This window comes from Carcharodon carcharias, chromosome 10, assembly GCF_017639515.1.
Source record: "Carcharodon carcharias isolate sCarCar2 chromosome 10, sCarCar2.pri, whole genome shotgun sequence".
Lineage (NCBI taxonomy): Eukaryota > Metazoa > Chordata > Chondrichthyes > Lamniformes > Lamnidae > Carcharodon > Carcharodon carcharias.
Genome location: NC_054476.1, coordinates 158306625 through 158319850, shown reverse-complemented (window position 1 = coordinate 158319850; position 13226 = coordinate 158306625). Strand labels below are relative to the sequence as shown.

The following is a 13226-nucleotide window of genomic DNA, read 5'->3' as shown; positions in this document are numbered from 1 at the left end:
GCATGAGTGGACAAATGGCGAGAAGGCCAGTAATCGGTCATGAAATCAGTTTGTGATCATCCGATCAGCCCATTGATGGTGGGCCACGCACCCCACCATTGGCCATCGGGAACCTCGTTGTAATACATCTGTGCATCATTATAAGGCAAGCCCGCCAGAATCTGGCAAGTCTCTGCCCTCGCCTGCTGTGGATCAGAAAGTGCAATGTGCTCACCAGATTATGATCCCGAGGCTACTCTAAAGCTAGGTCCCACCAAGGTGTGTATTTCTGCACTGGTGGAGGGTGTGGGTGAGCGCTGTGATGGGTCTTCAGGGAGGGTTTCAACGGATTCCTCTTCTGAGCTTCCTTCAGGGCTTGATTGGAGGCCCCGGGTTGTGGACTCTCTTGGCTGTTTCCTAGATGTGCCTGTGAAAGCAAGGAGAGATAATTAGTGCATGGCAGCGGCCTGTGAAACAGGACACATCACTCAAAGCATGGTTGTCTGACGGATGTTGCACTGCTGGATCCTCATTTGGTAGAGCACTGCCGACAGTCCAGATCCTCACCAGCCAGCTGGATGGCTCTGTTTTCAAAGTCCGTGAGGACATTGATTTTAGGCATTCCTCCACCAATAGGTGACCTCTCCCGCTTGTGTGCCAGCTTGTCCTGCATAAATAGAGATGGGGGAGTGTAAGCAGGATGCCTGCCAGGCCAGATGATAAGTATGCCTGGCATGTGTGGGTGGTGAGTGGGCCCATGGGATGACTTGAGAACAATGAAGTTGTGTGTGAGAGAGTGAATGGTGATGTCCCTTGAAGTGGCAGTGAGTGAGATCCCTGTGGTTGTGTGATGGGTTTGTAAATGTGATAGTTGAGAGTGATGAGAAGAGTGACTTACAATGGCTGAACAGAGATCATTCATCCTCCTGAGGCACTCGGTGGCTTTCCTCTTTTTCAGGGCATTGGTGCTGAACACCTGCTGCCACTGCCTCCCAAGCTGGATTAGTGAGGTCGCTGCCCATCCTGTGGCCAGAGCTGGGGTAGAGGCCATCATGGCAAGCCTCCATTGCGCCCAAAAGGCACTCGAGGGATGTGTCATTGAACATGAGGACTGCAGTTTTTTTGCCTTTCAGAGCCATGTCTTCTTTACAGCAGTCATGGGCTGGAAGCACTGAGAGGTGTGCGCACGGCTACACTTGAAATACAGTGCCCGGCATAATGAAGAGGTGAGATGATGGCATGGTAAGCGAATGAGAAATGCCATGGAAATGGCATGTTTCCCGGGAATGCATAATTAATGCGTCAGGTTTGGGATGGTATGACGTGAGAAGCCGCCATTGCAGCCGATGGGTAAAACATCATCTTACCAGCCTTCTAGAGCCTTAGTGCAAATCTGGGACAATTTCAACCAATGTCCTTCTATAAAATGTTTTAGTACGTCTCAACCTGCTGTTTGTTGCAACAGAGGCTAACACTTGGTTAACCAAACTGTTTTCTATCATCCAGCATATTAGCTCTCCATTGTTGATTCCCCCCCATGATGCTGTTTATTTTTGTTGCAGTTGACCAATATAGTTTTCAAAGTTTATTTCTACAATGTGTGACAAGTGCCACTTAATGCAAATTATAATGCTACGATTTCACAAGTTATTTTCATGATATAAAGATTCTACTAACAAGAATAGGTCTGTTTTTGTTAATGATTTAAATTTCATCCAAAAAGAGTAGCTCAGTGGTGTTTACTATTCTCTTAATGTCAGGCTATTGATCCAGTTGCCGTTGCTATAGTGACACTGACTTCTTCAAAAGAAATGCTGTTCGAAGGGGGTCCTAGACCTTGGGTATTGGAGCCATCAGGATTCTTTGCCGATTTGAATGGTGAAAAGGGGGAAACAATAATCATCAAACAGCAGCGAGCTCCATTGGTGAAAAAGAAAAATCACCATGGGTTTAGAGTAATTTGTATAACCATGGGAGAACAGGTAAGAGCTATTTTGCAGGAATGGTGTAAAATTCAGTTTTCTGGTATTATTAAATGAATCACAATGTTACAAGTATCTGATTAATGATTCACATGGTTTAGGAATGTAACTTTAAGTTTGGAAATTGTAATTTTTAAATATAGGATAAATGAAAGAACATCTGGTTTGAGATGTTAACAGACAAACCAAGGGTCATTACAAATTAAAGGGTAGCCCATGTTTATTTATTAAGGCTGTAAGGGAATTGTTGGAAGCTAAACAGTAGACAACCTCTGAGCTTTTTGATGAATGTGGGATGTCCACAACTCTCGATAAAGGATTTAAATTATTCATATGATTTCCCAGGATAAAGGGGAGATTTGGGAAATGAAAATAATTAGTTTAACTTTCTGTCTAGAAAATCCCAGGTGTGCCACGTTGCTATGGAAATAGGCTATGCAGGGAAGTACCTTTTTGTTTTGGGTTTATCTTCGTGATTTCTCACAGAAAGAGTCAGTTGGTGCTTGGAAGCCACTGGGGTCAGATGCTAGAAGACTGCCAGCAAAGGGGTGGGGGTTTAAAGTAAGTGTAACTAGTAACAGAGTATTATCAGAACCCAAGAGTGCTTTCTGCTTTGAAGTCACCACACATGAGTTGTCGTTGGGGCCTAAGCTTGAGCTGGGGAGTCCACAATTGTGAGGGGGATGCCTAGCTGAATGTTAGTGGAATGTCAAGAAATCTTGGAGTGTAGCTGAAACACTGAAGAGAATCAAAGTGAATATCTGAGAGCTATGGAGTACCTTGGTTTGGTCCCAGAGATGAGAATGAATGTTCAAGATCCTGGAAATTATAGGAGAACTGTTGTGTTGAAGTAAAAATAGAACAAGGTTTAAAGATTTTCCTTTTCCCACCTATTTCCATTATAAAAAAAAACCCCACTAGAGCTATACCTTGAGTGCCCTACCATCCATTCTTAATTAGCACATTCGTTTAGATAATATCACCAACTCTTTAACTTTAACACCTATGTGTTCTATTGTACTATTGTTGACATCTTTTGATGATCTGCTTCTATCACTGCTTGTTTGTCCCTACAACCACACTCCCCCCCCCCCCCCCCCCCCCCACCTCTCTCTCTCTCTCTCTCTCTCTCTATCTCTCCGCCCCCCCACACACACACCTTAAACCAGCTTATATTTCAACTTTCTTTCTTGGACTCGAACTCAAGTTCTGTCGAAGGGTCATGAGGACTCGAAACGTCAACTCTTTTCTCCGCTGATGCTGCCAGATCTGCTGAGTTTTTCCAGGTAATTCTGTTTTTGTTTTAAAATATAATTGTTTACTTTCTGCTGAGATTTTCCAGTTTAAAGTATACATCTTTACAAAATGTAGTGTTAACTTAGTAATGCTTGCTTTGTTTAATTCTTATACAGTAAAGGTTTTTGTTTAAAATGTAAAATTTTGTAGTGTTGTTCTTTAGTTAATAACTAAGGGCTCAAATTTCTTTTCAAAAGTCGTTGGTCTCTACCGAGATTGTAATAGTAGCAACACAAGAACTTGGATTGTCAAATAAAAATTAAACCATATAATTTTACAAACAAAGCTGGTGATTACACTATTTTATAAATGTGACTTACAAATAAACATTCTATTGATCACATGGTGCTTGTAAGTGAATAGTTGTGAATTATGTTTATTTCCATAGTGTGCTGAGGACCATGTACATTTATGGTTCATGAGAATTTAATTGTTCATATACTATGGGGTACATTTGGGGATCTTGATGAGTTGAAGTTGTTAGATTGAATCTTCCCTGGCTTCTGGAAGAATTTTTATCCTTTGTTTGTATGTTTAAAGGTGGTATGGCGTTGTTTAGCACTGGCTTCCATGAAGAGGTTCTAGATTGACTGTCATTCCCCAATCCTAAACATAACATGTGTTAATTTAATGTTGTTCACATAAAAGAACATGAATGTTTACAAAGGTGGTGATGTAGAAATCAAGTAGAAGAAATTTAATGGGGAGACATAGAGTTGAGGAAAAGTCTTTCTGCACTTAGTGTTACAAGCAGTCAGAAAGTGTAACAGCCCTGAAGTCAGTGGGCATGGCAGAGTTAAATTGAATGTCATCAGCATCCATTTGGATGGTGACCTGGTCCTGTGCTTACAGAGAATGTTGCTGAGCAGTAGCATGTAAGCGTTGATTAGGATGGGACAAAATGTGGAGACCTAGGACACAGTGTAGAAGACATGAAGATAGAAACCTTTTGATGATGTTTAGTAGTTTTGTTGGGACAAATTGGACTATGAAAATGAAGTAGGGCTGTGGTAAATAATTAGTGGATGAGAACAGAATGATCAGTGGGGTCAAAGGCAATAAATAAAATCATGGAGAGGGCAATCAACTCTGAATCACAGCCAAGGTTGCACAGGATGTTGGGGGTGACCTTGACTTGTCACCTTACAATAATGTACTGCCAATGGTATTGAAGTGAATCAAACAGCTAATGATGAAGGAGGTGAACATGTTATTGCTACCCAACTGCATGTTTAAGGATTGCAGGAAGCAAAAGAAAGCTTTAAATGAATTGTGTAATTAGAGAAATTAGATTGGCTAAGGGTGGACTTTATAGGAAGGAAGTTATGGAGTGGTCTGAAATGAGTGAAGGTAATGGCATAGGTTAGGAATAAAATGACAAAATAACCAAGCTTGGGGCTAAGAAGTGCAAGTTAGGTAATCAAGAGTTGAGAGGGGGTGAGGTTGAGGGAGTAGATGGTGGCCTTCATGGAAAAGGCTGACATTTTGGTTTGCAACCCTTATCGGAGTTCATTCTTGTTCTGTCTCAGTCCAAAATGTGAATCTGCCTTTTGCCTTTCAGATGCTGTCAGACTTTCAGTATATTTCCAGCATTCTATTTATTGTGAAACTAGTTATGATCCTTACATCTTCCTGGTCCACTGATCAGAATGATTGATGTAGAGGCATAATCAGCATGTATACAGAAGCTTGTCTAGCTATATTTCTTCTGGCTGTTATCTAGCAGGGAAGAGTGGCATTTTTTTTAGTTTACGTGGAGTGCAATATATTGTTTTCTTTGATATTGTATCAGCCCTTGTTCATTTTGCTGAATGCAAAACTTGAGATTTCTGTTTCCTATTCCTTCACATTGTACTGGGGCTCTTGCCCAAGCCCCCATGACAAAGGTGGTGGCATGCCTGCCCCTCTCCAGAATGTTGCCCCTTAGCCATTTGACACTTGGAGGGGCATTTGTTGGCTCAGGCGAGACTTTCACCCCTATCTGGGGAGAAAGTCCCATCTCCTGAGTTGCCAGCCAATCAAATAGCTGACAGATTTCTTGTCCCCGTAGTGTCATCAAAAGCGGTGGTGTCATGAAGCTATTAATGTATATAATATTTTGGAAAATATTTTTCATTTAAAATAGAGGTTTAGTCTGTGGGTCTGTCTTAATTGGATTAAAGCCAGCTAGTCTGGGTGCTTTGATATGTACTAGATTTGATATGTAAGGGAGATAGTGTGCATTTGCATTTTTTGAATAGAGCATTCAAAGAGTGAGGTGAAAACTTGACGCCTATCTAGCAGATACCAAGCAATATGTTTATATTACTAATAAAATTGGTTCTATGAAAGGGGTTTCATTGTTAAAAAGTGGAATTCAAAGAGGCTGGTGAGACGTGAATTTGAATTCAATCAGTGACGATAGGATATAACTTCAGTAGTTTTCAGCTGTGTAGGGCAAAGGCAATGTAAGATCAAAAGGCAGCTGCAAGCCTTCAACTGACTCCAGTGAAAAGAACCTCATTTTGAATTCGTACGGTGAAAATGCTTTGCCTGGTATTTGGTTAAGTCTATGGATTGCTGTTACTTTCAAGGAGATTAGTTTGGGAATTTGGTAAAAGTTATGACAGTGGTAATTTGTAGCCATGTGTAACTTAATAAAATGTTTCATTTAGTTTAATGTAAAACCACGAGAACTAGTGGTCCGATTCCTGAGTTTAGAGTCACATCTCAAACATAACACTTAAAATTATTGGTTATGACAGTTGTTTAAAGTTTCCCCCTGGGATTTTTTAAATAACTCCGCTTTACAAACTGCATCGGTCATAACAGTGGCCACTACTGGGACATCATCCACAGGAGCCAGATGGAAAGGTATATTGTCGGGGGGAGGAGGGGGGTATTTTGGCAAGGCTAGACTAGGAGCCGGGTGAAGTGGGTGGTGACCGGGTTGCACTGGCCAGGGCGGAGTGGAAACCTGAGGTGTGGGTGGAGAGTAGTGGAACACTCTGATGGGCCCCGGGGGGTTGTAAATGAGGAATGAACCTCCAGTCCTGCCAATTGCCAAAGGATTGAGACCAGGCGGACTTCAGACTTGGCTCTGGCCTCTGCTGTCATGGGAAATCTTGCACCGGGGCACGAAGAAGCCCTTAAGTAGCTCTGAATTGACCACTTAAAAGCTTCATTTGGCCCAAGGGCTGGTGGGCTGCCAAACATTTCCCCTACTCTCACAAAATTGCAGTGGGATCAGGAATGAGCAGGTAGGCATTGGGAACTGTGCCCATAGCATTTCACCTAATTTTACACCTGTCTGCCAACCCACCTTTGGGAGAATGTAAAATTCTGCCCCATATGTTTCATCGTTCATCCTTACAGCTTGTGAAAGCAGTAGTTCAAAGTTTTGTTTTAATGATAGAACTGGAGTTATACTTAAGTTTTTAGATTGTAGATTTGGGGCAATAAAACAAATGAAGCTAATGTCTTTATTTTCTTGGTCATTTTTGCCAGATGAAATGAATAGATTTAGAGTGTAAACTATTTTTCCTAAATTAAAAATAAATCTCAAGCATAATTGGTTTCTGAATATTGTCATTTCAATTTTTCCTCCTTAGTTTTTGACATTTAAAGTTGGTAATCATCCAAGTTTAATGAACCCTTACCCAGCCGTTGAGCCTGTTAAAGTGAAGTTTGTTTGCGCTGTGCCTACCAGTGTCACTTTGGCTCCTGTTTACAAGTCACGTGAACTCGGTCTTCCATGCCCTCTGTTGCAGCACAACAAACAGTTGGTAAGATTCAACAGAATTTTGTTTGTAAAGCTTAAGTTGCTAGGTATAATTCAAATACATTTGGTGATGAAAAACAGTAATCTAAAATAAAACAGAATGCGAGATTATATAACCAGCGCAATTGAAACGTTCCAAGCAACGAATATAAATGTAAAGCTATAATTGTATTGCATAGAATTTGCAGCACAAAAGCAGTCTGGCCTAACTGGTCTATATATCAAGGATATATAAAGTAACTGTAGTAAATAGTATTCTGTCCAAAATTTTGCTTAAAAGTTAAAATTAAAGGTTTTTAATTTTCCTCCCATAAATTTAGGCCGTAAACGACCAAAACCCACTAAATCTAACTTTCCTGAAATCAGTTTATACAATAATTCAACGTATAAAGTAATTATAAAGGTATGTATTACCTGTCACCTTTTCATCTGTCCAATATTTTAGTTTTATAATTTCTGATAATTGTAAGAAGTGTATTTTTCTAACTCTTATAGAAATTCTAGATAAAAGCAACTTGTTACTGTTCATTTCAAAAATTTATTAAAGGACTATAAGTCTTTGTTTCTTAGGTGATACATACATACCTTTATATTTACATTATGTATTGAATTATTATATAAACTGATTTCAGGAAAGTTAGGTTTAGTGGTTTTTGATTGTTTTTGGCCTAAATTTATGTGAGGAAAATTGGAAACCTTAAAGCAAAATTTTGGACAGAATACTATTTACTATTTAACTTAAATTATAAAAATTCTGTTTCAATGTTCTTATTTTCATGCCAACGGCACTTCCTTTAATCTCCATACATTGTAGTAGGAAATCGAAGAGATTGAAGCATCACTATTCACAATTATTACTATGTTGCACACCAGAATTCTGGTAGCTTTACTTTAGCAGCCAAATGTTTTTTATTTAACAACATGCAATGTTCCCACAACATTTATGTACAATGACATTTAAATATTGTACATTTATTGGTAAAATTAAGCAAGTACTTAATATGATTCAGTTAAAAAGCTATCCAAGTAGATTCACATAAAACAAGAATTGTTGATTATACAAGTGTCAAGAAGTTTTCATCTGTCCAATATTTTAGTTTTATAATTTCTAATAATAGTAAGAAGTGTATTTTTCTAACTCTTATAGAAATTCTAGATAAGCAACTTGTTATTGTGCATTTCAAAAATTTATTAAAGAACTACAAGTCTTTGTTTCTTAGGTCATACATACCTTTATATTTACTTTTGTGTTTTTTTGTTTGAATAGGTACCAGTTTCTTTCTGCAGGAACACCATTTTGGAGCTGACAGCATTTGATCTATATGGTCGGAAATTTGATAACTTTACCTCACTGCAAATTAACTGGAAATCATCCAACTTTTCTCTGGGCAGTTTTCATCCAGCGATACAAATGGAAATGTTCTTAAGAGATGACGGGAGTGGACAGAAGAGGCTACATGGTGATGTATACTGAGTACAACCACTTTAAAATATAAAGATATTGGCCTGGAACTTCTGAGCTCCAGGAGTGTCGTAGCTGGGGGGGTACCCCAAAGATGTGCTGGGGAGACCCTCCAGGAAGTCCCCAGATAAGGATTGCACAGCAATTGCCTGGGAAGTTCAAACTTCTGTTAGGCAATCACCCTAGAATTGGACCCATCCGAAAGTACATAATTCACAAACTTTGGATGGTTCCAACTGTCTTACCAGAATAATGACCCAGGAAAAGTTAGAAGAATTAAAACCACTCCTGGGTAACTGCATCCCCATCCCCTTACTACCCGACTCCCCTCCCCCGCTCACCACCTGACAACCGCCCCCACCCCAACTGACCAACCGAACCTACCCTCCAATCCCGTAGCTTCTCCCTGGTTTCTGTAAGTGGCTGGACCTTTAAACTTATTTGCTTTACGGCAGCTAGCCATAAAAAAGTGGGTGTGGCTTCCTTACCTGCAACTCTGCAGCCCTCGACACAAGGTCTCAGGAAAGCGCTGCACTACATAGTTCTCACCCGGCCTGAGTCGGAAGATCAGGCAAGAAAAGAGCGGCTGTATTTCCAAGTAAGAAACTAGGAGCAGCGTGGCAATCCGACTCTGAGTACCACTCCACCGAAGTTGAGGCCCAATGTGAAGAGTTATCGTGGAATACCAGAATGCTTATTGACATCAGCATGTCTACAAATGAGTTGTATTGTGTCAACCAGTGAGTTGGAGGTGTGGTTGGACTGACTTAAGCAGTCCATTTTACAACAAACCCCCATCTACTGTGGAAGAGCGGTTTGTTTTCTTATGAGGCAGATCTTTAAATACTGCCTCACTCTCCTTTCCTACATTCAGTATCGTGTCTATTCATACTCTGTGAAAATAGAGAACAAAAATGGAAATACCATAACTTTAACGGGACGTTTTTGGCTGGAGAGAAAACACTCCCAATGGTCTTATAGCTCCTTGGGCTGTCAGTGGGAAATCAAAACTACTGAGACACAAATTGAGGAAAATGCTCAAAAAGCTCTTGTAACTTAAAAAAATTAAACTTTATACCTTCAGGTTACAGACTCTAAAGCATACTCAACAGTATCAGCAAATTCTGGCAAGAGACATGCCTCTTACTTTGTCATAAATTACTCTTGTGTTGCAGACAGGAAGAAGTTTAATTTAAACAGCCCAGATTTCTCCTCTCACTACATTCGTAAACAGAAAAATGTTTTGATTTTGATTTCCCCCTTAATAAGCAGTGGCGCATTTCCTGACCTCTCAGTTTTAGTGTGACCCAATTTTATTAATAACGCCGCAGCAAACCCGAGATAGGGTAAGTTTATTCACACACACTTAAAACCTAGGAGTTGGGGGTGGTATTGCTACGTTACTCCCTGTACATGCCGACAATAAAATAGAGAGCGAGAAAGAAAGATTTACAGGGCACAGAGCAAAGAATTATTATTTCATGTGAGTTCAGAGTCAAAAGTCCAATGGTGAATTCCTTCACAGAGGTCAGCAGGCTGAACTGATGCTGGATAGATCAGAAGTCCCAGTAGAAACAGTATAGATGAGAGTAGGCATTCAAACCTGGACTGAGTCCTTCTACTGAGCTGCTACTTGCTAGATGGAAGATGGTAGACTGAGCTTTGCGGCTCCACAAGCAATGTTACAGTTTCCTCCAGCTAGGGGGTCATGTCACCTGACTTCTTCCTCTCCACTTTGGTTTTGACAAAAAGTGTATATTTCTTTGTCTGTATCCCTGAGATTGTTAATGTTCCAACCATGAATAATTAAAAAGGAACATTGCAGGGCTCTTTGCCCTAACAGACTAGTAGACTCCAGTGGCCAGGCCTGGCTTATGACACGTAGATGGCCTTTGTATAATTCCCTTTGAATTTGGTCTTTGCAGTCCACAGGGTTGGTAGCATCTCTTTAGAGATAATGAGGCACAAATTTATTCAATACTGCTAGATTATTGTTCTTATTGTTCGAAGGTCACAGCCAGACATGGCTTCAGAAATTTTAAAAGGTCATTATGCAATTTTAAAATTTTAGCGAATAGCCATGATGATATATATGTATGTTTCATAAAAATATAGCGTGAGCCCCATTACACTTGGAACATAGGTCTACAAATCACAGGTTTTGGAAAATCCTTTTCGTTTTTAATTTTAATATAGTCTAATGAGTTCTCAGCAGCACAAGCACACTGCGATTTCCTGCTGCCAGCTGCTGTGTCGATTTACTGGCATGTTCTCCTGCCTCAGGGCCATTTTTGAAGAGGCTGCTTTGGGAAACAGGGAAATGTGAATGAGACATCTGCCTGCCTGCAAGTGGCAGTTAGCCAATTGTGCCCCTTATGGAAACCACTGTGCAGACCGTGACTAGAATTTTTCAGTCGGCAGTTGAGCTCCCTGCTGAAGCTGCATCCAGGCCGGTGAATGGAGGCAACCTCCCAGCATTGGACCAGGGGATCTGCGCATAATGTAATAATGAGATTGCAGAAATCTCAGTCATGCACTGTCACTGGATGTGAATAAATTGTTTCTGAACTCCATGGCACCCCGCCCCCAGCAAGCTGTGACCATGATTGCGAGATGGGCGTGGCTGCTGCTGCTGGACAGGTTTGACTTCCACAATAATGGTCTGGCAGCTGTGGCCACTTTTTATTTTATCTTCTTACGAGGTATTCAGTGGTCACCTCCATCTTGAGGTACCCCTTATTTTTCCGAGCTATATGGACAACTCCTACCTTTGACAGTGGGCATGCTAATTTTCCAGTGCGAGAGAGCCTCCTATTGATTCTCCAGCCTCAGGAGCCTGCCGGCCATCCTTAATTGAATGGGGCTCCCAGAGGCGGCCACTTATTTGGCTGCCTCCTCACCAACACTTCCAGAATCTTGCAGCTGGCAATTCCGTGTTCATGACCTGGAATTCAGTCCAGCATCGGGATCAGGACCCTAGAATGAAAATCTGGTCCTACATGGCAATGTTTTCTCCTAAAGAAATTCAAAAGTGGGGGATGTATATTATACTTATTTTCCTAAGCTTCGCGGCCCAAATTGAGTGCCTATTATACTCAAAGATTTACCATAGTACATTCTTTTTGGCCAACAGGTCATCGCATGGTTATGGTTTACAAGAGGAAAGGAACAGTGTCCATTTCAGTATATTTGGTCGGCTATCGAAAGACTGATATTGACATGGCCCAAAGACCTGTTGTAAGTTAATGATAAAGTAGCTTTGAACTATGCTAATCCATCAGTATATTTAAATACCTGAATAATGTACATTTTAAAAATCATTTCCACTTAAGTGGTGCAGTAAACTCAAATGATTTGAATTTTTGTGGTCAATCTTATAATAGGTACATTGGAAGAATTTGAAAAGAATGTTTCTGTACTCTTATCATGTGTGTTCAGGGTAAATTGTATTTTCATAGTGAAATCAATAATATCCCTAAGTGAATTGGAATTGCTTTGAAAATATGGAGTGTATTTCTCTGACTATAAAATTTGTCTATCATTTTAAAATTATATTGCCTGATTAATGTGGAATTCTGCATTTCTATTCCCTATCCAGCAACCTCTGCTGGAAGTGTACAGCCCATCAGGAGAGAACCAGTATTGTTTGTGATACCTCTTGCAGTCAAATAGTCTGCTTATTGTCAAAGTTCTCACAGGGTGAATGACTACTTGAACAAAGTACAAGTGGGCAATGTGTGACCACAATACTGTACTTCAGCAAGATAAGGGGAGAAAAGAAAATCAGTAATAAAATATACAACCTGAAGGAAAGGGTTATTTGAACCCTGATTTGAAACTCCCTGGCAGGAATCAAGCAGACAGGGGCTAAAGCTGATGCCAAAATATCTGGTTCTTTGCAGGATGAGACCTAGGAGATTATAACCTCTGTCTCATAGGTTAGTTTGCCACCCAAACTCAGTAGGAAGCATAACTGGCAGGGGTTGGATTTACTGTTGCAGGCAGTCTTAGCCAAGAGCTTAAAGGAACAGTCCTTGACGCTCGACTAAGTTTTGCAGTTGGGGAGGTGGAACAGGGGAAGCTCAAGACGGCTCACCCAAAGCTGTGGGGTCAAGAGAAGCGGAAACACTAAAGCTCCTCTTAACCTACAAAGAAGCTAACAAAAAAAAATTCCTTTCGGGGCCTTTACAGGCCCAACTCCTAATTACTTTGGATGCCTCTCTGGCCATTTGAAAAGAGCATTCTGGTAATGTCACTGGGCTAGTAATCCAGAGGTCCAGGCTAATGCTGTGGGGAACTGGGTTCAAGTCCCACCCCAGCAGCTGGTAGAATTTAAATTCAATAAAAATCTGGAATTAATAGACGATTGACAGCCATGAAACCTTTTTCAATTATCATAAAAACCCATCTGGTTCACTGATGTTTTTTTAGGGAAGAAAATCTGCCATCCTTCCCTGGTCTGCCTACATGTGATTCCAGACCCACAGCAATGTGGTTGACTCTTAACTGCTCTTTGAAATGGCCTAGCAAGCCACTCAGTTGCATCAAACTGCTAAAAAGTCTAAAAGGAATGAAACCGGACAGACCATCCGGAATTGACCTAGGCACCGGAAACGACTGTGGCAAACTCAGCCCTGTCGACCCTCCAAAGTCCTCCTTACCAAAATGTGGGGGCTAGTGCCAAAATTGGGAGAGCTGTCTCACAGAATAGTCAAGCAACAGCCTGACATAGTCATAGTCATGGAAC

At 40.8% G+C, this 13226-nt stretch overlaps 1 protein-coding gene across 1 annotated transcript in view; it reads left to right on the top strand.

Annotated features, from left to right (window-relative positions):
• LOC121282907 (nuclear pore membrane glycoprotein 210-like) overlaps positions 1–13226 on the top strand; it is a 235299-nt gene that overhangs the window by 169210 nt on the left and 52863 nt on the right. Inside the window, exons 15-18 of the mRNA XM_041196717.1 lie at positions 1740–1961; positions 6848–7021; positions 8285–8477; positions 11613–11716. Coding sequence (XP_041052651.1) covers positions 1740–1961; positions 6848–7021; positions 8285–8477; positions 11613–11716 — 693 coding nt within the window. The remainder of the gene's footprint in view (positions 1–1739; positions 1962–6847; positions 7022–8284; positions 8478–11612; positions 11717–13226) is intronic.